We start from the raw sequence: 26,391 nt of genomic DNA, 5'->3' as shown, positions 1-26,391 counted from the left end.
GCGGTCTAATGACAACCACACAGAGGAAAGAAACGATGAAAGCAATTACTTCCGTCGTTATTATTGTAATCAGCGCTGAAGACGGGCTTGCATATTCATGCAGCGAAACGGGCTCCCCGGTCGGTGTAATGAATTATTATCCCCAACTAATTAATCTGCATGGAGTCTCTAGTTAATTAAACTACGCAGAATGGAAAATAAATCCGGCGATGGGTTGCGTAACGCATTGATCAGGGAGCCGGTAATTAACTTCAGGAGACGAAAAGCCTTTCTTCGGCGTCGCGAGAAGCCAGGAATAATCTCCTCTGCCGTGCGATACAACGCCCCGTGACATGACGCTGCACCAAAGCGGAAATCAATTTCTCGTTTCGCTACTCGCGACCAGCCGCGCCTTCGCCCGAAGGAAGTCCGCCGGGAATTATTCTTCGGCGCTACAGCTAGTCTTGAAATTATCCTACGTAAAGATTGCAAACGACCGCGAGAAGCTTTGAGACTGCTGGAACATTGGCGAAATTCTCTTTCCCTTTGTCGGACCGTTGGAAACACTTTCTTAATTGCCATTGCTCGAAAACGGTTACACGCTAGTTAATGAATTTCACTCGACTTTATGCGTGTCGATTTTTATCGCCCGCTACGAAAAGATTGCACGACTGCGGAACAATTCGTGTAGATTCGTTTCCTTTCGGCGGAGACAATTTCTTAGTGTAAACTTGGTTCATCGTATTCTTCCCCGGATTAATGGATAAATAATTAATTTGTACTTCTACGTTACACTGCATACTGGTTCTTACGTAAGCTCTACGCTTTAAAATATCAGAGGATGCAGACTGTTTTCAGATATTCGTAGCTCATGAAATTTAAATAGTTGAGCGATCCAATGTAGTACTAAATATTCATACATATAGACAGTTTGTGACGGAACTTCATAATCACCATTGCCGAATAATGTTAATTTAAGTCATAGTTTTACAGATAGCCACAACAATCTACAGGATGATTAAATAGAATTTCCTTTTTATGCAGGAATATTTTGCATCGGGCGAAAATGAATTTGTGGTAGAACGTTCGTTCCTTGGGCTTCTAAACATAACGTAAATGATAAACAGACCGAGGATTTCCGTGCTAAAGGAAGATTGCTGGTGCATTGCACGACGATAGATTGTAACGCTACTTAGCAATATACGAGTCCAATGTATCACGCGGTTACTGTACGCAATCTTTCAGAATTTGAGGCAATCCACTTTCCTCCCCATTCTTCATAAATCCAGCGGAGAATATATTTCTCGATCTCTTTAGAGCGATAGAGCTATACTACTTTCATTGTTCGTTGGTAACGAAGTGGCTTCAGCGACAGCTTTATTAGTTTGTAGCTATAGTTGTCTGCTATACTGCGGTGTCAAATACGAGCTGAAATTATTTTACGTTCAATATCGGCCATCTGGAAACAAAAACATCGTTAAATCACATGGCGGAAATAAAACGTTATGCGTTCATAACAGAATCGTGTAAATTTTATTTTAACAATAAATTCGCGGAGCATTAGGTGCAGCTGTTTTATATTAGTTTATAAAATAAGAGATTTCTTCCGATTTTTAACGAGTTTTATTGCAATATTTGCTGCAATATATTCAATAAATAACTGATAAATGTATCTTTACAATCTGTATATTTGCAAGTTACAAAACTGGTGAACCGTCCTACTAATGAACCTAGTGTTAATGCTAGATACAAGTCTAAAAGTGACTGGTTTGCATTGTCTTATAAGCGTAATAAAACCGTATTATATATTGCAGGATGTTCGCGAAGCATAAAGAGTCCATCATTCGCTTGTTCAAGCGTTAAACAATAGCCAAAGAGGTAGATAGATTCCGAAAGATGTATTCCTTGTTTTAAAATATACCACACCAGTGTTACATAACGATCGATACTTCAACAAGTGAATGAAAATCTCGATGTTTTGAAGCGGTTTAAAGCGAAGTTATGCATTCTTCCTGCGCAATTTGATCTCTGCGCTTAACAGCGAAAGGGTTCAAAGAAAATCTACTTCACTTCTGTCCCTTGCTATTGACGCAGAAAATTGTTCTCTTGCATCAAAATCCTCGGTCTGATTAAGCAAAAGAAATGTGGAACGTACTACAAAACACATGAAATCAAATGGGATCGGAAAGAATAGAAAACACAATGAAAAGGATTCCGAAATTGGTCCAAGAAATAATTTTTATTTATATATGTATGTGTGTGTGTGTTCGTTACAGTTTGATATAATTAACCTTGCAATAAATTTTAATAAATTATAATAATGTGCTATTGTATTTCGAAAATTTAATTTTTTGTAAGTGTCCCGATACTTTTCGAGAGGGTTGTATTATCAAAACCCGGCAAAAATGCATCGCCAGGATCGGCGCGCGCGAATATTTTTGAGGGGGTAAAAATTCAAGCGAGGATCCAGTGCCTTTTTCGTTTTCCTTTCTCAGGAGTGTCGAGTTACCGGGTGGCGTACGTGAACTTCACGATATTTTTACGAGTTTTCGCGAAGCGGCCGGCCGGCCGGCCGACCGTCCGTTACGGGAGAACGTTGACAAAATGATCATTGAAACGAGCACAAAGGCCGGCGTTTATCACGCACGCGAGCGAATAATTTCCGCTTTGTCGGGCCCGGCCGTGCGTCGTTCGTTAACGGTGGAACCCGGGAACGGGTTAAAGAGACCCAGAGGCCGGTTGATGTTCCCGCTCGTTAAGGATTCGTTTTGCCGGCGGGTCGCGCGAATCGGCGACGTGTGTTTGATCAACGAGCAATTCGAACTACCGGGATATCGACTTTTGAATATTGAGAGATCTCGAAACGCGGCCATAGAAACGGCACAGGGTCTATTTGGCAAATGAAATTTTCAGCTCCGGCTCTGCTACCGCGCATCCGCGCGCGGGGGCCACCGCCGCGCTCGTGAATCGTTAACGACCGCGGACCATCCATTATTAACGAGCTAATTCGACGTGACGCGCGGAGACGCCTGTGCGCCGTAATTGTAAGCTCGTTTTAATCCGCTGCCTTCGATCACCAACGGCCTACGATGCTTTCAACGCCGCTCCTTAATTATTTCAGACGTTTTTGCCCCGAGTCTCTCTGCTACTTAACACATTCGCCAGAATTCGGGTCATTAGCAACTTTTAATCCGACCGAGAAATCTGTTAAGTACACGAGCCGATTACAATGCGCTTGTATTACACGCGTTGGAGTTGTGGAAACATATACATTGCTTTCTTGATTACTTTCAACGATTTTACCTCGAGTTCACTCGTATTATTAACGCGCCCTCTAACAGCATCGCACGTGTGCGACGATCACGATCTTTTACTTCGTGTAAAGAACATCGAAGTTATTTTACGAGTGTCGCCATTTCATACTGTAACACGTAGCATGATATTTCGAGAATTCGTGGTCTCTCTTCAACGACATTCTTATCATATTTTATAGGAGGATACGGTGCATTTGATATAGCAGATACAATAAATAGAACTACGTACGCTGGTATCGAACGTGTCGATAGCTTTCAATTTTTTAAGAAACTTACGCGAGCTCTTAGATATTTGATAGATATTTTTCTTGTTGAACATCATCCGCATTGGAGCACACTTTAAACTTGCATTTACAACATCGAGTATCAGGCACAGCACTTTTTTTAAAAAATATCTCCAGAGTACGTCAAGTAAACGCTTTGATACATGAAGTTAGTTGTACATCATAGATGGTATAATGATCAAAAATTCTATTCAGGTATTTGAATTGAACAAATAACGTACCATGTCGTTCTTGTAAACGAGAATGAGTTATTAAAGATAATTAGGGCATATTGTTCTATTAATAAATTTTTAATTATCTGCTTGAAAACAATTTTAATGTGTATTATTGTAACACGGTAGCCCCGGGAAAGACGGAACAGGCATCGCGTGTTACATGTTAAATATAGCTTATGTAAGACTGAATATTCATAGAAGCAGATAACGAGTCATTTGTTGTCGTGTTATTTAAAATGAAGAAACAAGCACTTGTTTAAATAATTACAGTATAAATTTGCGCGTGCAGCGTACGTTACTATATTACTGGAGGAGAAATGGTTCAGCTTAATGAAATCAAGTTGAAAATGCGAGTAGCCCTATTAACTAGTTGAATGTAATATCGCGAAAGTAAAATGTTTGAGGCAGAAGGCGCCGGTGTGACGTAAGTAACAGGTTAATGGAGCGCTATATTTTCGCAAAGTTCTCGCCGGCAACTATGCAGAATTTACGCAGAACGGTGCGGCGCGAGAGTTACCCGGGAAAATACAAACAGAAATTTCGCTTTGCATGAACGGATATTACCCGACGATATCGCGGGGATCTCCGTGTGTTATGCGAGTCGATCCTTCTCTCTCTCTCTCTCTCTCTCTCTCTCTCTCTCTCTCTCTCTCTCTCTCTCTTTCTCTCTCAACCACTTGCATCAAAAGACGATTAACGACCGTAAGTGCCGGGCCCCGATTTCCAAACGACTTAACGGCGTTTAATGCACGCGATTCCGACGAAACCGGGATCACCGGCGAAATAGTGAGATTCGAACGGCGTTCCTACGGTCATCAAAATGTAACGAGTTCGTCGAGTTTCAACGATGATACTCTGTAATAATGCACTGTGGATTAAACGGGAATTTCTGCCGCCGAAATTCAAGTTGGCCAGCGGTGGCGCCTGGCTCGATCCACGCACGCAGTTTTCGGGGGCGACTTGTTTGGTAACTGCAGTTCACTTTCGCGGAAATTTAGATCGTTCGCCTTCTGTGCCAATGAAGCTATTCAACGAACGTTGTCTACAAAGTTCCTGCTTGATGTCGATACGCTTCGGCAAATTGCGAGCAACCGTTCATCCGCAGACAATATTTCTTTTGCAACGTTCCGATATTATAAAACCGACGTCTCCTGTCTAATTAATGTTACGTAGACTCGTTAACAGGCCCGTTGTTCGGACCTTGTTGGCAACTACCGCCGAGAAAGCAGCAATTATTTACAACTTGCTAACAGGGTGCACGGGTAGCTTGTGTGGATTCGTTTGATTTGTTTATTTATTTAATATTAATTAATTCGTGCGAGCAGTTGATCAAGAAGGTTAAATTTAGAAGAGCTCACGATAACGCGAAGTAGATAATTGGGTACTGTCTAACTCGTGCACATAAAATCAAGAAGTTATGCAGATTTTTAAAATGATTTTAAAATGATTAACACGGCGATAGACGCTATTGGATAAAATTTACCACAGAAATAACCCAAGTCAAATTAGAAAAACTGTTTCAGTTTCTGATATGATTTTTGAAAGAAGTCTAATACAGATGCGCTAAGATATACTTTAAATTTTATTTGCATTTTAAAGCACAGTACCTTGATTTAAATATAATACAGTTTGTGAACTCATGGTTTTTAATATATCGACTTTGGTTATTATTGACCCGGCAGACAGTGCGAACTTCAATAGGTAACATTTTAAAAAGTCACTGCTTCATACCTATTCCAAACTATGTTTATGATGAGTTAAAATATCAAAATAATCATATTTAGCAACAGAATGTTCAAAAATTTGCGCAAGAGATTTTCAAGTGTGTCCACCGAGCGAATATTAGAAAGATACATTGTCAATCAATTTTCATTTCTTGGAATTCGGAACGTTAACGACATATCTGTATAAAGCAGTATCATTTAGATTAGGAAAATAAAAGAACGAAGCATTTAGTTATGTTAAGCAGGAGTCTATTAGAACTACACTATTGATCAAGATTCAGTAAATCGCATCGAATAAATGCATGGCTTGCAAGCCAATCAATAGTACGATATAGCTTCAAATCATCAGCGAAAATTAGATCTTCCTTTGATCTTAATAGAACTGTTCGTAAAAACGTATCAATCAAATTCGACTTTTGCTTCAGTGAAATCATACGTACGGAACGAAATCGCGTACAGATCAATTTCGCTTTTGTCACGATAAAATTAGTGGAAAAAAAAAATTTCATACGGACCAATTTTACTCTCGCTCGGTTAACATCGTGAGCGAGGGAAACGGAATTAATTGATTGCAGAGCTCCGTGTATTTGTAGTTTATTAAGAGTGTTTAAGAATTCATCGGGATGAAACTTTGGGTTCACTTCGTTCTTACAATTTAGTTTTACAATTTTTTAGAAAATTTTACAATTAGTTTCAGAATTTTACAATTAGCTTCAAAATTGTACAATTAGTTTCAGAATTTTATTATACAATTAGTTTCAAAATTGTACAATTAGTTTCAATCTGCAAATGAGTCCAGAGTTTCCGTAAATATCGGCCTCTCGAAATTCGCGCACTAAAATTGTAAAATTACGAGCAACGTTTGTTTCGCTGTGCTAAACACGAGTAGAATAACAACAATTGACGAGGCAGGTCGTACGAGAAACGAACATTTTGTTCAATTGGTTTCGACGAAAATTTCTACAATATCCTCCGTGCGTGTTTGGAACTGTCGAGTTTCGACATGGAAACGTCCGTACGGTCATTCTCTTTTTGCACTATTAATTTTCAAGTGCTCGGGCCCGCTCGAATAATCTGCTCGCAATCGGTGTTTCACGGATCCGATCTGTCACACTAAACCTCGTATGATAGAACTTCGCCCGGAACCAATGCAGACTTGGCCCGCATCGCTGTCAACTTTCCTTGTTAATTGTGCCCATCAGTTCTGTTTCAATAGCCCATCCCGGGACTCCGATTCTTCATGAATTCAATTCGCCGATTCGATCAGACTGCCAATCACGGGCGAAACGAAAAAGAAAATCCCAAATCGACGCAGCCATTTTTCATTCGACGTTCATAAATTCCCGTGGCGCTTTTGAATTTCCCGGGGAAACGTTCCCGCAATCATACCGTTTCACCTTGAAATTCTACGAAATTGAAACGATTCAGCGTTGTTGGAGCAAGTTATACCCGATGTTAACAAGCAGAATATTTTGCGTTTCAATTTATATCAATTTAAGTACACTTTGTACTAAACGTGCAAAAGCGTTCTCCATATTGGACAACACGTTTTTACGGTGTCATATTTTTCTCATCGAAGCGTGGTCCGTTAAATAGATACATTTATATAATAGGTGATAGAACCGTTGAGACTCGTTGATATAGTAACGACTGAACAAATTCCTCGGCTTAAACACAAAATTTGACGAAATTGACAAACTTCAATATTAATTAATTCGTCAAACAGTAGTCTAAGTACATTAAATCTTGTCGTTGATACGAATCTAGAGATCCGGACATAAAAAATGACGATTTTGAAGAAATCTGTTCTAAACGCCAACATTTCTTTTATTACATTAAATAAATAAATAATAACAAGTAAAATATAATAGGTAAATCTTTAAATTTGTTGGTAATGAACCTGTTTTTTTCTAATGAACAGCCGCGTCGTGATGGACGTCTACTACAAGATAACTCGTGGTTGGTAAAGCATGCGTTAAGCAATGCGTGTATAAAGAAACGCGACCAACGTAGACTTCGCATTGAAAAGTTGTCTCACAACGCCATTTCTGGTTTGCTTGTGAAAGCTGTCGAGTTTGATAGTCGCTGGCAAAGACAGATATCCGCGGGCGCAGCGGTGGCGAACATCATGCGGCGTCTGCCGTCTCCCGGACTCGTGTTTGACCCAGATATCCGGTAATTTCCAACTGGCTAATTATGCAGAAAGCAGGTACAAAGCTTTGCCAAAACAGACTACAATTTTTATGTAATCGTCCAAAGGGATTCGGATCGGTGGCCTAGCCAGTGTCGCGTCGCGTCGCGTCGCATCGCGTCGGGCCGGGCCGGGCCGGGCCGGGGGACGACTTTTTTCATTAAAGTTGCACGCCGCAGCGCGCATTATGTTCCCGGGTCTGCGTCTCTGAAATTTAAAGTGCCCTTGAATCTTTCACGAGAGATCCGAGTCTCGCGAGGTTCTGCGATAGGGGATGCTATCTAGTCTCTTTTCTGCCGTCGACGTTTGTCGCAAATAGTGAGCTACCCTGGGACAACCACGATATTTTTCGACGCTACTTGCTACATTTTACCGCGTTCTGCGACCTTTTCTTGCCGGGGCCGTGAATCGCGAAACGTTGCTCACTGAAGTGCATAGTTCGATGCATATAATATGGAAGCCTTCGGTTCGCAGCTAGAATTCTGAATTCCATTTATTTACTTTTACTTATTTGCAGATAATTTTGTCAATTTAAGATTTCATTTTTTGGATGATCAGAAATGATAGTTAAGAGAAATCGACTACGAATGACGGTACTGTGTTCGTTACTTGCTCGAATCTTGCGAAATATTAGTTACAGTAACACAGATAGTGCACGGTCTATTTTCTCTGTTCTATTATTGAGAGAACTTTTAAGTGTTTAATTTTCTTAATAGTCCAAAAATATTGGATCAAACTTCTACTATGTGTTACTGAGATCAATGCTTTAGCGGAATGATATAGACGTTCATGAATTATATAAGTATAGTTTTGAAGATTGATTTTGAAAATTAACTCAAAATGCATGTACTATTATTTCCAATAAAGATGAAATGCTGGAAAGAGTTTGACGATCGTTAATTCAAGAAATAAAAACTTGCAATCTTGCAGTGGGAGGAATTTTTGAATATTTCTTATCTCAGAACTGTAACTGTAATTTAAAGTTTGTTCTGCGCTTGTAGTTATTATTTTACGAAACTTTATGAATTTATAGTGTGTGCAGATTTCTAAAATGCAAGAAAACATGTAAATTAACTAATTCTAATGATATTTTAATCATCCTTGTACAATAAATAAATCTTTGATCGACGAAGCGAAATTTTCTTTAATTCTAAATCTTCTGTGCTTCTATTTTGGACTTTACAAGTAATTTCGCGTTTTATTTCTAAGTCAATTTTTTAATAATACTATTTATCTACTTAATATTGCACTACCGACAAGCAGTTTATATTTAATGTTGAGGAGAACGATAGAAAGAAATCAAGTATTCCATGAAAACGAAAATAGGGGTACGGTTAGCCTGAGAAACGTATTTGAGGGTTAATAGGTTCATTAGGGTGGAAACGATGGGCATAACATTTTTATTGCTTTTATAATTAACATTCGTCTGATGTTTTTATTATCTTCCGTTTCATCGCGCAACTACTATTGTACTTTTACAAGCCACTTGATCTTCTGCTTCCACGTGCACCCACGGCTTCGCTCTTCTTATTTCTTTATTCTACTTCAGATTATTTGCTTTACGGCGTCCTCCTTCTGCTTCTCGTACTTCCACGTTCGCCCATTCATTCATGCGCCCACCTCTAGTCACCCCCACTCCTCCCTTTCGTCGCAGATTCAATTCCTTCATCCAATTACAGAAGAAGTTGTTGCCCTTAAAAAAGGACTTGGAGAAACCCCTTACAAAACACTTTATTCTTGGCATCCAATTTTGAACGACACCCGCTGGTCGGTCCGCATACTAATGCTGCTCTATCAAACTCCTACCATTCTTAATTAAAACCACTGTACTTAATTGAATTTTTACATCGCATCGATTCCCGTGCATAAAGAGAATTCAGAAATCTGCCGATTTAATCAAGACGCTGTCCAACACGTTCTAAAGTCCCTGTGACACGCAAGCGCCTGTGAATAAAAGCTTTATTTGTGGAATATTAAGTTTACGTCTTACGTATGTTGATTGTAAATGGCAACTTGAAAATGTGGCCACTTGTGAACGCCTCGAATGCTCGCTACAGTGACGTTATTTTAGTCAACGTCCCGTTCATTTTCGCCCGAAATACAAAATGTATTTGGCCAGCGAACAAATATTTAGCTCCGCCTTGAAAAAAGGTTATTTACTAAACGATCAATATTTGTATTGCAGCACTCGATAAAACAGATAATAAAATGCTGTGCAAATATTGCAAAATTGAATTCCGTATTGAGAGTAACAAATTTTCCAAAATTTACGTAGCGTATGAATATTGATTCACCGATGCAAGTTCTGATTTTTAATCTAGAAAATAGAAGGTCTTGCACCGCGTAACAAAAATTTCATCGAACAATAAAAATTGCGTGCACTCATTTTAATTAGAACTACCTTCTGTACGTACCATTTTATTGAATTTTCGATTTATTTCCTGGTAATGTAAGCCGACTTCTCGAGCTACCTTTCCAGAGATAAAAAATGCCACAGCTCCGACTGTAGAATTTGTTGCACCGTTATTTGCTCGAGAAGAAAATTGCATTTCTGTTGCACATCCATTCAGAACCGTAGAAAAGAAGTTTGTAGTTCGGGCGAACATAAAATGTTGAGTTTGGCGAGCTTTTCGAGGGAAATGGCTCGAGGGTGGTGGCTACATGCGACGCTCGCGAGTCTGGCGGAATATCTGCGGCAGAATTAACGTCAGCTGCAACTATCTCCCCACTCAGAGACCCGATTTCAACCCTCTCAGGAACCCGATGTCGAAGTGTCACCCCGTAATCGAGTGTCTTGCGGTTACAGAGGGAGAGAGGAGGGCGGTTCGAGCGGCGGCCACCGTGAACCTCGATCAACGCCCGATTGGGGGCCAGGTGCAGTCAATGGGGAACATCTTTGGGTGCCAACCTCCGCTTCCGGTGATTTCTGTTACGTCAACGACTGCTCGGTGAGTTCTGCGATTTCTCTCCTCTCCGGCTCAATATTTTCCAAGCAGAGACTGTCACGGGATTCCACAATACAACCTCCCGCGTCTTTCGCCTCTGCAATAATGCATTTGGAGTCTTGCACAATAGACTCATTCGAATGACAGATGTAACGATCTCTATTATATTCTTGTCAAATTGAAAAAAATTTGAACGATGATAAGAATTGAATCGTTAAATGTAGAAATAGCGTAGATCGAACATGCTAATTCGTTAAATGTAATGAAGGGTGAATGAAAAGTTCTATAGAATGCAGTAACATCATACAAACTCGTCGCAATTCTTTTATGCAAGTTACTTTTAAGCTTCAAAAAAATGATAATGAAATGTCAAAGAAAATATTAAATTTCATACGATTTGATAATATTAAATCTCCTAACAAAGAATTGACGTACACCGCTTTTGTTTTAAATAGCTTAATGCCCACTTTATTCATGTTAATTTGACTACAATCATTCTTTTGCTTTAGTTTTCACGAAATTGAACAATGGAATTGCTGAGTCGCGATTAGATTTAATTGCAGCGACTGTGCTATTATCATCCAAGATAGAGCTGGCAGAAAAGTTTGCTGTACAATATTTTATTTTAATATTAACAATAAAGTTACTTACCTGGCGCAGAGGTTACCGTGATCAAGAAGGCGGTTCCTCCAGGGCGAGGCTTTTCCATTGCACTACGGTTAGGCTGACCCTTGCGAATATCCCTAATGTGGATATCTCGGGCGTATAATTTTTGGTAGTCGGGACTGCGTTCGCGAATATTAACAATAAAGTTACTGGGGCCATGATAATTTCCCAACCAAAAGGTGCATATATGTGTATTAATCTCATTCGATACAAACGTTCCATTGATATTTTATTCTTGGTTCGCGTATAAAATCATAAAATATATAGGTTATAGAAATACAATATTGAGGGTTACATATGACTCCAAGATAAAAATTACACTAGATATCCACAAAAAATGAAAATGCAAAAGTGCGTCGAATATTTAAAATCGTTTTAGGAAAGATAAGTGGAAAATGCAGAGTAGAATGTTTTCGTTAAGCTTAGGGTTCTTTGACTTTCGCGACACCCTTCAAACCACAATCACCGCTGCGTCTCATTAACGTAACCCGGTTCATTGATTCCGCTTCGACTCGACGAAGTAGTTATAGCCATTATAGTATACATGTATAGCAGTTATAGCATTAATTGATTACTAAGAGCGTGTACGTAATCGTTACGCCGATGCCCGAGTGAAAAATAAACGTTTATGCTCGGGAATATCATCTCTTTGAGTTTATTTTTGTTTCCGCATTATCCATCCGGATAATGCGGAAACAAAAGGACCGCCTCGAATAATTAGGGGATTAGCCCTCTATCGTGCTTCCGGGTATATTCGTAATTAGTGGTATTACGCCAACTGGAATTCCATGCTGATCCTAAGACTGTGTAGTACATATGTATGTGGAGTTTCATCCTCAGAGATTCAAAACTTTCAAAACTCAGAAACGCGCGTATCAAATCTTTATTCTATTAATTGTTTATTTATTTAGCATGCATTCATCTAGTTTCGTTCAATAATTCTTCATTTCCAATTTTCTTTTGTTTTACATTCTTCTGAAATTCAACGATGAATAGTGACTTCGATCGCAATGATCAAAATTCATTATAATTATATATTTACATTCAATTGTGTATATTTTATATTATTATAATATATTAATATATAGTATTATACTTTAATATATTATTACGTAATATACGTAATTCGTAATATTATAATGTATAATATAATACCTTATAATATAAGAAATGACGTATATTACATTATAATAATATTATATTACGTTACAATATTTTAATGTATAACACTTTTTATTATATCATATGTAATCTTCTTCTTCCTTTGAATCGTGTAGGAACAGCTACGTGCAAAGTAAACGAATGAATGAGCAATAATTTACAAATTAATATATGTGTACAGCGATTGCGCACAGACGACGTCTTCAAAATTCACCAGCAGTAAACCTATATTCCGCGCCATTTAACTTAATATTCTATTCAGTCGTACTCCTTTTCAATGGTTTGTTTTAATGTCTACTCCCGGAGCTTTTAGTTTTAGAGCCTGGTTTATAAGCGCTCTCGAAGCCGGGCAATATAACAGCATATTGCGCGCTACCTTTTACGTGTCTTCTTTATGATCCGGCTGAGATTAGTTCCAACTGAAATGAGTACACGTAATCGTGAATAATGGAGGCGATCGGTAACAGTAACGATTTAATTAATAATATCATATTAGACGGCATTATTGTTAATATATCGAGCCGAATCTTGAACTAGTACCTACAAACTCGAATTGATTACATCAAATGAAATATTCGAACCAATTTTAAACGTCACGGTTGCGCCGATACGTTGGAGGATAGGTGAGGTGCGAGAGGGTTGAACGAGTAATTACTTCCATAAATCTTAACTTCACAATTTCCATTCCATTGAATAAATCGATTCCGCCCCGCGGGATTTTTATGCTTTGTTGGATCAGCGATCCAAGCATTGTGAAGATAACGCATCCAGGAAGATCGTCATTGAACCAAATTGACGATCGTGGCGAAAAATTTACGTATCCTTTTTATATTTAAAATCTGTGTGTTGCAAGAAATTTGTTCAATTACTTTGATGATAAATCACACTTTTTGGATCAATCAAACGTAAAAATCACGGTTTATATTTCTCGATCAAATTCCGCAAATAAAGTCCAACTCGAACATCTTCGAACGTAACACAACAAAAAGGTGCTAACAGTTAGAATAACAAGTTTAATAAAAACCTAATTACCATTCGAATTGAAAATGTTTTATAATAATCGTTCGATTCGTAAAGATTGTTGGTTACACTGGGGTAAAGGACGTAGAGTAACCTTTTCAAAATCATTTAAATTATCGTGATAAATTAACCTAAATTATCGTACCTAATTAACAGTGACAAATAACTGACGTAAGTGTCCAAGGTATTAATTAAAATATGAACACAGATGTTACCAAGGGAATGAAAGACCGCCGACGGAATGCAAGAGATTCGAAAGGGCAGCAGAAAGTAAATCATCAATTCCTATGGCGGCAGTAATGAAAACTTCCGTAGATCGTAACGTTGCGAGATTATTATGGCGGAAGAAAGTGGGAAGCCGATGGTGGAGGAGGGAAAACGAGACACAGCGGGAAAACAGGGAGCATAATTAGCAGCCGGGAGCTGGGCTGTCTCGTGTAGCAGAATGAAACAGTAATTAAAAGTTGAACAAATATGAAGGCATCGTTCCAAAGCTCTGGACAGAGAGTTACACTTCGTGTAAAGTGTCCGGCGAAAACCGGGCACTGCAAAAATAATTAAAAATCGTTTTAACGTCTTCGCTTTCTTTTTCGCGGTCGAATTCATCCGCAAGCGAACCGCACAGCCAAATAGGCTCAACGCGTCCGGTTTCCTTTTGTTTTCGGTTCGATGATGTTGCTGCTTTCTGTTCTTCGTTATGTTCTATTCTCTTCTTCGAAGCAACAGGATCTTCACGTCGACTAACACGCTAATGGCTGCAAGAGTTGTATAAAAGCAATGAACAATTTTCTGGACTATCTGCGAATAGAAAAGACAAGATTTATTATAGTAACCTTCTTATCTCTCATTGATACTTGATGTACTTTGATTGGACCCTTATGATTATAACCTAGCAAAGCATACTTCATGTTGTTATAAATGATACTCAGGTTTACTTTCTATAACAATGATAACTACACGTAAATATATAAAGTGTACAAGAATGGTTATATCTTATCGCTGTGAGAACACACAACGACCTGCTCTCCTTGTTCTCTTCTATGCGTCGATCACCGCCACATTGTTACAATGAAATTACGCAAATATTGTCAACCTTCGTTACTCGTAACTATATCATTACCAACATCACTTTGCAAATAGGTATTGATATTATCGCATATCTGCCTCAAAATATCTGATCAATTTTGTTAAAAGTTTAAAGACAGCTGCGTTTCTCTTCTTCTTAGAAAATGACATTGTTTTCTACGAACATTCCTCAATTTTGCACATGAAATGTACAAATTACGCGCTACTAAGCTTATAAATAGACTGCGCACTTTATGCAGTTCTCTCAAAAAAATATCAGTGCAATTTGAAACAATAAGAAGTTTCAAAGAATTTCGGAGCAGCGACTTACTATTTTGAATTTATTGAAATTGTGTGAAAGTAAAATTTTTGTCTGTATCCTCGCGCAATAACTGTCAAATCAGTCGTCTATCGCTTTAGAATTCCGACCGACAATGATTATGCAGCGGACACGCACGTTTCAACTGACGTTAGTCGCTCAGTTATATAATACTTCAGCTAGTTATCGAAGTATGTACATCCAGTCTCGTTATCAGATAGCGGCAGCCTTCGACTGAAAATAGACGATTCGAAGTGTCAAAACTACGCGAGGGTTAACCACCGCTTATTCTGTCATAGTTATCGAGTTTCAGGCACACGGAATATGCGCGTCTCTGTTCCGTTTAATCTGCACCGCCTGAATAATATTCCCGAGAAACACGGAATCGTTGGGACACAGTGAACCGACCAATACGAGGACCGGTCTCGCGTATTGTGTTTCGAGAGGCCCGAGCCCGAGCCCGTCCCGGCCCGATCGGGCTTGGTATTGCGTTTCAGGATGTCAGAATCGTGTGTGTAGATTCTGTTCCGCGCGATCACGGTTGACCTGCATTTCCTTTCACGAATCCGACTCCGAGCATCGCATCATCTCGTATTAATCCGGAAATGGTTCGCGCTCCTCTCTCCTATCCGCTGTTAGCTTCGAAATTATTAGATACCTACTTTCTGCCGAGCCGCCTGGTCCCAGAAATTGTGTTTAGATTAACACGTGCGAGTACGTGGCTTCGCAACCGGGATATTGTGCTCCATGACGCGACTTCTGATCGGCGTTTCTAACGAGTCTAAGATTCTCATTATGGGATCCAACCAGGAGGTTCCTGCTACCTTGTCCCGCGAGACCTTGCGGCAGAATATTGCCGGGCGTCGGCCCGCGCCAAGATAAAAATCAATCGAGTCTTTCGACTAACCGAGACACTGCAGCGCGTTTCAACGCTAAAATTGCCGAGATCTAAAACCGACTAAAAAAAATTGTATGATAAGAATTACAAGATGGAATTTCTTCAGATTCTTTACAATTTTTATGACAGTGTGTGCCTGAAGAAGGAAATATATTCAAGAATTTTTAACGGAAGCAGCTTCGTTGCTTCAATAGTTATCAGTGTGTCGGATTTTTCCTCGAGATCATTTTTGCTATTTTCAGATTAGTTTCATATTAGCTAGGCAATTAACGAAGAAACAGAATTCTTATTAGGAACTCTTTTATAAAAAGAACACAAAGTTTTGCTGAATAATTAGAAAAGTTATGCTTAAGGTCCGATAAGAAAATTCTATCACTAGATTACGAATTTGATGCGTTTATGACAAAAGTGAACAGACATAAAATTGTAAGGTCATTAAATGAATTCGTAGACTACGTCACTTCCATCTTATGATATTATAACTATTACAAGAAGAAAGACATTTTCGTTACAAACGACTTAAACAATTTTTATCTCTTGTACAAAGATCCGCAGTCTATAAATCAGCAATATCGCGCCCAAAGTGCTGGTGAAATACCACTAAGAATAAGTTATTTACGACTGAAAAATCGTCAAACTTCGTACTCCTATAACTCTGTATTAAAAAATCTTACGACCTTCTACCAACCCTCGTTCTACACGTGTAAAGTCTCTACATTCTTCACTGTAGTTACTAACAACATTCTTTTATTCGTTGCTACTTGGAGGTTCGGACAATTTCTCGTTACCGATCATCCGCGACAAAACAGGACGGAAATTAGTCCGTGTCATTTGAAGTTTTCACGAGGCGGAAGTTACTTCCTCGCGAGGAGCTGCTAACGGGAAAGCTTCTTCCGGCGGGGCACTATCATTTATTAACGGGATCAACGTTATCGCGACCGGCCGTTCGCGGAGTGGCCCCGTTAGTTGAACTTTTAACAAGTTTCCCGTCGATCGGCCATTCGTTTCGAAAGTTTTCCGGCGGTCGGTCGACCCGTGTGAAAGCTTGATGACGCGAGAGAAATTAATGCCGCGGCGCCCTGGTCCGCCGAGCAGATTACAATTGACCGTTCCCTTTGGCTCCGTCGTGCTCGCAACCATACTGCGGCGATGCGTAGTTTACGACGCGGTGCACCGTCCGCTAGTACCTATGTTTCAGCGCGTAATTTTTTTACACGAACTCGAAACTGCCTCGTTAAACGCCAGCTTCAGCCGTGTAATATAAGACAGCGTGGAAATTCGGTGGGAAATGTAGAAAGGAATGGGAATACCGAAAAAGAGTGTGCCCTCGCTCGATTGTCACGTTCCGAGCGGTCTGACGCGCACGTTTAAGCGAGCTTTTGCAGTGCATCGTGCGTTAACCAACCGATCGATACTCTTCTGTTTCGGTAGTTTAGGAAAACTTACGGCGATGGGTGGTTTTAAGCAAATTAATGCATGCCGTTCAGATGAAATTATTGAAAGTTCGTCTTACCCTCGAGCTTATACGATCTTGACGACATTAGTCGTTAAATTTGGAATGCACTTCCATACGATTATTGATAATTCTCTATCGTAAATACATTTATAAAACTCTAAATACACACAACACAAAGTTTCTTATTACAGTGAACTGTTGTGCAAGTTATGTAAGTTGATATCGGCTTTTACGACGCGATTCACCAATCAAAAGTAGTACGACGAATAAACTGCGGATTATTTTGCGAAATGAAAACCGTTCATTCCAAGACGCAGGTACCTTATAGACATTTACTTCTTCCCTCAATAATTTTAACGCGGTGCTTAGACTCCGGATTTTATTCGTTTCTGTCTTACCAAAATTATTCAATAAAACACTCCAGTTTCATGTAATTTCTTAATCTTACAATTGTTTTATGAAATTTTTGTTTTCGATGACTGAAGAATTCTTTTCAGAAGGTCCGCGCGTATTTTATATTTTATCGTGCCAGTCAGTTGTAGCATTAATCGTTCAACTTCCGGGGTGGCTCGACGCCATTAAATGGCCCCAAGTTCCGCGCGAAATCTTGTTTCGTATGAAAGCAATATCGATTCCTTATTCCGGTAATTTTCTCGGCGAGACCGAGAACTTTGCGCAGCAGCAAAAGTTTGTCGGAACGATAACAGAGCCTCGGCGAAAATACTCCAATTAAAAATGTTTAATCGCGCCGGGGGAGGAGGAGGCCCAGACTCGCAGACGAGACCCAGTTTCGATGGAGTTTCAATCGCACGGTTTAATCGAATTAAATAATTGATTGGCTGGTTCGAAGAGATTCATTGCCGCCACCTAAAATGAGCGGACACCGCGCGGACGTTTAATTAGGGAAACTTCAGGGTATCGTTTCCGAGGGATTACTGGGCCGGCTTGCTCTCTTTTTTTTTCAAGACGGAGGCTGCCAATTACGAGGAACACGTTCCACCGCTGCGAACGTCTCGGCCGACACGGGATATTCTTCCTCGTTACGGGTAATTGTGATCGTGGCATGATTATTGGCGTCACGTAACTGCTCGGCGATTTTTCTTTTTTTTGGACCAGCTGTATTGTATAAGACACGGGACGATGTTTTATCTGAGAAAGTAATTTATGGTAGGTAAATATTTATTTATAACAAAGCGTTGCTCTAATTCAATACTGAGATACGTGTAAAGAATGAAGTTTTAAGAAAAAAGCATTTAAGGTTTTATTTTCCCAATAATAATATGACGTTTGAAAATAATGATATATTATATTCACTAAATTTTGTACTAATATATGTATATTGAACAAAGAAGAATAAATATAACAAAAAAAGAATTTATACAAATATAGATGTTTTGATATCTCGAGGCGAGTCTCGGGATGAATTGAGTAGAAATTTATCTAAATAACATATTCGAATAAAGAACAGAATTTTCTGCCTAACTCTTAATAGATAATAGACTGTCGTAGCGCCAATAATTATCAAGAAAATTGAAATATCTCGAACAATAGTAATGTTTCCGAGCTGCAACTTTTACTGTACTTAAAAAGAATATTTTCATATTATCTGAAATATTTGTTGGCAAAATAATATACGCATCGTTCGAATTACCAGGAAGAATGCTATCGAAATGTGATTTGGAAACCGACTGCTAGTTAAGTTTCGCCCGGATGCCCTCCCTCGGCGTAAATTAGTGATTAATTTGTAACTGCTCAAAGCAATGATAATACATCTTAAGAGATTATCAAGAGATGATCGGACGGTTATAATTTAGACGATAAAATTTTAATCGCGACCGTAAATCGAGGAACAATAATGATTTAATAGTCGCGGGGTCGGCGCAATAACGAGGAACCGATCGCGTGGTTAGGGTTTTGATCGGTTCCCCGATGATTTAACGGCCCCTCGATGACGTCTTGCTAGCGGTACAGCTGGACGTGATTATTCTATCGTTGGTATAAACGGCCCGGGATGATGGATCGTTCGATATTACGCGTCGTATGTTTACCAAGTTGCTCGGTGTGTTCCGCCTTCGCGTTCCCGGTATTATCCAATTTTCAGTTTCTGCTTTGTCATGGCGGGATATTTCTTGCCGAAAGTTCGCCGAGCCTCGACGCGACCGACTCGATGTAAATTCCAGTGCGACGAGCCGCCCCGGAAATTAAGAGCCATGTTTCATTCATCCTGTCCACTGAAAATTAGTTTTAAAATGCTCCTCGAATTACGCGGCATAGATTCCTGCCGACGATCTGCTTGCCGAGAGTCGACCGGAAAATATTACAAAAGTTTCCGCTACCTAAACTGCGACCAGTCCTGCAAACACGAGTTCACAGAGATCCGGAGAATCTAAAGACAAATACAAAGTGGCAGAATTTCTGGAATGGTGAAGTTTTATTGCAACATTCCGTTGCTTTTTGTGGACTCTCGCGAGTTGTAAATTAGCAATCACACAGAGGCTGGGCTGTTACAATTGAGGGAAATTGATCAAGCTTGAGAATTTCAAGAAACTACAAGCAACTACTGTAGAAGGTCATTCTGATTAGTGGTATTTATTGCGATATTAGTAGACTTTTATTGTATCTTTGTTACTATTAAATCTTTGTTTTTATTAAATTTTTAAATCTTTCTTTTTATCTAATCTATTAAATCTTTACTATTATTAAATGTATTAAATCCTTGTGCGGAATTAAATATTGTCTGAATCAATTGCAGGGAACAAAAATGAAATGAAAATGCATCTTCTCTTCTGACAAATTCGATGAAATAATGTAATAAAATGCCAAAATTCTTCTGATGCCTTCGTCGTGTAGCATTTCGCCTAGTTATTTTTATTGCAAATTCTGTAGTCTTGGTATTAGTGAACGTACTTACAAAGCAACAGAAGTAGCAGAAATATACTGCTGCCTCGAAATTAATTCATTGCTAAATTATTACAGAAGGCGGTGACGAGTCACGTTTGATCCAAACTAAATTGGCATACCTCTCAGACATTATGAAAAAAAGATAGAGGATTTTATTGCGAATTGTTAACACCTGATCCTTGGAGTCAGATGAAAAAAGTTTCTGTCCAGGTTCGAAAGGATCTCTCGATCCATAATTTGTACGTAGGAATAATACGTAGGAGTCTTCTTGGAGGAAGAAGTATTTTAAGAATTTGCGATACGTCTTCAAGTATCCAATACAGCTTTGGTTGTCTCGATTACCTACGAGCATTAGCCATAGAATAATAGACTGTTGTCGCCATTGTCGCGACCCATATATTCAACTTGACCTTACGGCGTAAGGCCTACACGCACAATGAAGCGTGAGGAGGCTGCGGTTTAATGTACCTTTCGGCTAAGTAGCGGTAATTGTAGTATAGTAGAGTGAACTTCGGGTTACGTGAAACGATTAAATACCAATGTGCATTATGCGCTGAACATAGACCGGCTATTTGAACTAATTACAGCAAATGTAATTTACCGCTACGGTGGTTCAAATGTACCGTTTTCGATTTGTCGGGGTTTACTTGTACCGCGAATTACCGCCAGAACGCATAGAAATATATTGCACGATTCTTCTGCGCTGCATTGGGACAACGGATAAACTATTCCACTCTTTCACCTGCAACACCATGCAGGATCAATTGAAAATGTTTTCAATTTTTTATACTAAATTCTATAGAATCAGCGAACGAAATTCGAATGAATGTGAAAACAGTTTGAAAAGGGTTTATGCGCGGGTTTTCAGACCGAAGCATAGTAATATTTCAAATTTTTTAATATTTATATACATGGACACATTTCGCCACGTGAAACGTATTTTTATATATCGTGCACGTAATTCGTTGTTAACGGTATAAATTTACATCTTCGAAAGCTACAGATATAAATAACGCTGAAAAATAACGAAATATTATGCATCTGCGTTTTTCTTTACGTAAGACTTCGAAATTAATCTACTCGTTGTCGTCATCTATGTTATTTATATCACTTATCTATGCCATTGGAATAATTTATTCACCGATCAGTTATTCACTAATTACAATAGGTACTATCCTAATATAGTCTTTACCGGCTGCTGAAACAAGTGTCGAGTCGTAATAGGTTTATGAATTTTAAGCATTAACAAAAATAGTATAACTAGTTCCAATTAGTTAACATACCTCCGTAGCATGATTATGAAAAACAAGCAACAGTCCGAAATACAATATTATATAATTTGGTGCTCAAATAGCTTCCAGACAAATCATTTTCAATCGTTTTTATTCCAACCTTGATACTCCAAACGCATTGTTGGAATATTTCCCACGCTATGCCGACGCAATCTCGAGAGAATTAAATCAAAACTCATTGTTTACTTCAGATTATCAAATTTTAATCATTTTAGAAGCACATTACACCACCAAGACACCAAATAGATAAATTGAGCCGTTTCTGACAATTTCGAAGGATCCACTCTGCTAATTTCACGTTTCCAAAGTCCACGGGGCTTTTCAGCAGCCGCAGCTAGTCTCCACGCTGTGTGCTCAAACTCGCATGTCCTCCGACCAATCTTGGAACGCCGAAATGTCCTTACAATCCCAGCAAGCCCATTATCCCCGCGAACTTCCCAATCTCTGGTTATCATCAGGAGTCCCAGGATCGGCGAACTTTCTCTAAACTATCCGTTAGAATAGCTTACCTTCGTTTTCAACGAGCTTAGCCGACCTCAAAGACGATCCGGGTCCGCTGGAACGGGTTCCGGTATTACACGTGCAATATTCCCGCGTGCCCGAAAATCGGTCTTACGTGTCAAACGAGCCGACGACTGGTTTGCCTTGTCTTTAACGAGCACTGCCCTCTCCGTGCTCGATGTAACGAGTCTACCGTTCGCTGTTTGCACTCCATTCCGAGAGTTCAAGGCTGTTTGCCTTGTGGTACTGACACGTTCAAGGTTGATCTACTCGAGTACCCATTCGTTTCTCCGAGGATCCCTTTTTTAGGGAGGATTAACGAGGTTATTGTTTGGTCTCTGTCTGGGCCATCGTATTCTCATTATTTGGGTGCACTGTCTCTGGTGGTGTTTATTTATAGAGCAAGATATTGGAAGCGTAGAAGGTTTATTTGTTTTAGTGGTAGGTTTATTGAGTCTGGAGATGAACGATCACGTTGAATCGTGTTACAGTCTGTGTTAATTTGAAGGTATTACTTTTGACGTTGTATGTATATCGAATTTTATCAGAGTTTAGTTTTGATAAGAATAGTCTTGACTCCTTCCAATTTTGTTCTAATTTAGAATTTGAATTTTAAAATTCTACTCTTTTATTTGATTGAAGTTAAAGATACGCTAACATTGTCGTAATTATATTTTCATTTACTGTATTAATTATATTTTTGATTAAATTAATTATTTCTTTACATTTTATAAAAAGAAATCATCTTATACTACATTCTCCTTATCTAAAGCTTTTATTTTGAACGTTCCATTTTTGGATTTTACTTAACCACTTCGGTACGGCGCGCATCGGCCACGAAATTGTGCCCACAGCCGGCACTCACCATTCGCATGCTACTTCGTGCATCGACAGTGAATCCGTTTTGCTCTTTTACAGATCTTTGACGAGAAAAGCTTATTTATGTGTATTTCTGGACGTAAACACTGCAATTGTAGAGATAAGGCAAAAGTTCTTGGCAGTCGACTATAGTCGACTATAGTCGATGCTCGGCCGTGTGCGTTCATATCACGGCCGTCGACTATAGTCGACACTCGGCTGTGCGTGTTCATCTGTGGCCGTCGACTATAGTCGACGCTCGTACCGAAGTGGTTAAGGTTGCAAATTCGTAATTATCGTCTCAACCAACGTTTAATTTCCTTTTAATTTACGATATTTATTTAGAACGTTTTATTCTGAAATTTTATTAAAGGAATCAGGTAGAAATTATCTGGCATTCAATTCTCTATTAACATGAAATTATCATACAAAATTGTAGATCATAGTTTTCGGAGACTGCAATCGATGGATTTGTAATGGATTGATTAATTAATACAAACGCGCATCGGTGCCCAAATCTGGTTCTACGGTAAAGCAAGTATCGAAATAACGTGTAGCTGGCATTATTCAAAATCCGGTTGACAACGACCTCCGCAATATCGGCGAGGTACGGTTACGAGCTACTCATTAGGATTATTTATTATAAACGGATAATGGAAAGCTTCCGTGTAAATTAATAAAATAAAGCACGGGTCAGTAGATACACGATCAAATTTCAATGAGTCGCAGCTTGTATTAAGCAACACCGTTGTCAAATGCGTACGTGACCATGACGATATCGATGGATACTGAAAACGATCTAGGATGATTACGATGACATGGCATACTCGATTGCATTTCCATCCGATATTTATTTCAGGCTGACATAATCATGGCACAGGCTTGATTTCTCGTTAATCTTACAAAACAAACGGTTTAAAATAAGGCTCAATTACAGAAACAACGTGCCTTGATCTTTTTAAATAGCTGTATATATTCTAAATTAATAAACCAATCGATGTCCATAAAATTTCCAATATCTTTCTTTCCAATTATGAATTATTGATTCTTATGCGAAATAAAAATTTTCTGTATATATCTCAAGAAGCAGGAGTTGTTCGAGAATTCTTTTCATTTACAATTTTGCTGGGTAACGTAATTGATACTTTTCTGCGGTTCTGGTTGAAGTTACAAAATTCGAGACAGATTAATCACGTTATAGAATATGATAAATAAGTATTTCGTATCATCAATTGTCTTTTGGAATAGTTATAATGATTTATTATTGCCTGAACTCCTCCAGACTATGGTTCTAGGAAAGTGATTCGAACTTTCTGGATTGTTTATTGTACAAAATCCAGCCAGCGCGCGTATTTCGACCGACTGTATATACACACAGAAAACAGCGCGTTCTGGCGTTGAAGATGAGAAAAGGCCGCATAAACATAGGAAGTAGAAAAGGGTAGCGGCTGTTAAGCGGAATAGAATCGGGACCCGGTGATAATGGAAGCCGGCAATCTAGGGAAATGTACGGGTGAAATATCGTCGTTCTCGTGAAGCGTGCAGCACGACAACGACGACGACGTTGGAAAGGAGGAATAACAAATTTCCGTGGCGCTACGGCCGCGGTAAATATTTTCACAGGCAATTTGCATGACGCGAAATCAGACGTTCCTTCGAGCGTCGGCCACAAATTTCGCGCGTGACTTGAGCTTCACCGGTGAACGGTTCCGCCATTACCTGCCACCAAGGAAAACGGGGTGGTTCCATTTCACGGTGATCCTATTTTCACGACATACGTGTCCTTGGCTTTCGATGCTTATCGTTCATCGACTGGCGTAACCGCTCGAACGCTGTATTCGTGACTTTTGACAAATTCCACGCATCTGAACCATTGCAACATCATAACAAAAAATCGCACGGTAATATATCTCGATCTGTTTTTAAGTTGGAGAACTCTACTTTTCTGATTCGTAACTCACATTATTCCAAAATGTTTTCGTACAGCATAATAACTGGATAACCAAGGATCACGTTTCTTCTCGAAAATTGAACAAATTGAACGTAGCTGGGAAGTCCGAAAAAATTTGTTCTTGGACGACTCGATTACGGATTTGAAGGGTGAAGATTCCCCTTTGCAACGGCGTCTCACAATTTGACGTGCAATTTTTTGTAGCCGTTTTATGGAACGAGAATGAAGGGCATGTCGATCGTGTAAAGCCCTTGCACCGTGTACCTTATGTTGTTGTAAGGTTGGCAGTAAACGTGTCATTCGTAGCACGATAAAGTGGCTAAAAAAATCGTATGTTAAGTTTTAGGGAGTCGTTTTTAAAGAGGAAGCTTGAATCTTTAAATCCATGGTAAAGTCAGTGTCGAGAAAAATTTTGCAAATTTCCTAGAAACGTTTAAAGAATATTTGTCATACGACCTAGAATTTTTTCTTATTCTGAATCATTTTTTTTTAATTCTTTAACTTTTATCCGTGTGCGAACTACTTTCCGTAAACCCCGAATTGTTCGTGTGTCCCGAACATTGTGCTGGAGGTACCTATTAAAAGATCCAGGCACCTTCGGCTTCCGGTCTCATCTTCAGAACAAAACAAGAGAACGCAGCGTGCGTCGGAAGGTCGTAAAAGATGAAGTGGAACGGAGCTCCTTTGTCTCGCGGTGTGGCACAAGGATAATGATAAGAATAAAAGCGACCGCGAAGCAAAGATAGCTCGGAGATGGAGATAGTCGGCGAAAAAAAAACAGACGATGGAATCGTTTTAAAAGCTCACGAACGATCCACGCCGCGGAGAGAAGCAAGCCGTGCACTCTTGACCCGAGTAGCGTCGTTTATATTCGAGTTTGCATAAAATATCGCAGAAGAACCGGTCGGTCGTAATTCTGGCGCAGTCTTGCGAAAAATAAACGCGCATTGATCCACAGACCACGGACGGATATTGTCCACGACAATCAACCGAACCGATCCTGCGTATAATTATCTTGGATCGCTAAAAATTCCCGCTCCCGATCGAGCCGTGGTATTCTGGACTATTTGCGGCCCCTACTCCCATTAATATTCGCGATTCTTTAATAGGGAATTGCATTCCCAATTCTGGAAACTTTTCAGAAATTAAGAAATTTTATACACCGGATAACACGTGATGGAGATTTTGATGCAACTGCAATTTTAAATCTGGTGGCTGTCTCATAAAACAGCCAAGAAAATTGTGCACAAAGAGAAAACTTGAATATATTCTGTATAATTACTTCCATGAAATGAGGACACGAAAAGTCTCAAATAATAATGTATACGAGGCATCTTTATTAATCGAGTGTTGAAGTCACGGTGGTGTAAGCTACATTTTCGAAAATCTCGACTCTTGCTTTGAAATGTAATGGGAAAATATTAGAGAAACAAGCAGAAGGAATGACAAGTTGGACGCGAGTCAACCCTGAATTATTTTAACAATACCACTCCCAGTTTCTCTAACTATTCTAACACGTCCAATCGTAGAAGTCTTGAGAAATAGTTCGCAAGAAGATGGAACGCCGTGACGAGTGTCTCTCCCAGGAAGTGTCTAATAAAACGAGAGAAATGTTGACGATACATACGAACGTACCAAATCTTGAAGAATA

At 39.3% G+C, this 26,391-nt stretch overlaps 1 protein-coding gene and 1 non-coding gene across 2 annotated transcripts in view; both read left to right on the top strand.

Moving 5' to 3' along the window:
- Rdga (retinal degeneration A) overlaps positions 1-26,391 on the top strand; it is an 80,766-nt gene that overhangs the window by 13,397 nt on the left and 40,978 nt on the right. Inside the window, exon 2 of the mRNA XM_078196117.1 lies at positions 10,514-10,655. Within this exon, the coding sequence (XP_078052243.1) occupies positions 10,514-10,655 (142 nt within the window). The remainder of the gene's footprint in view (positions 1-10,513; positions 10,656-26,391) is intronic.
- LOC144478584 (U1 spliceosomal RNA) lies at positions 11,296-11,456 on the top strand. Its single transcript, XR_013495372.1, has one exon. It is a non-coding gene; the product is annotated as a U1 spliceosomal RNA (small nuclear RNA).

The sequence above is a fragment of the Augochlora pura genome, chromosome 2 (genome assembly GCF_028453695.1).
Source record: "Augochlora pura isolate Apur16 chromosome 2, APUR_v2.2.1, whole genome shotgun sequence".
NCBI lineage: Eukaryota > Metazoa > Arthropoda > Insecta > Hymenoptera > Halictidae > Augochlora > Augochlora pura.
The sequence above is the reverse complement of the archived record's forward strand: the minus strand, read 5'-3'. Positions and strand labels throughout refer to the sequence as shown.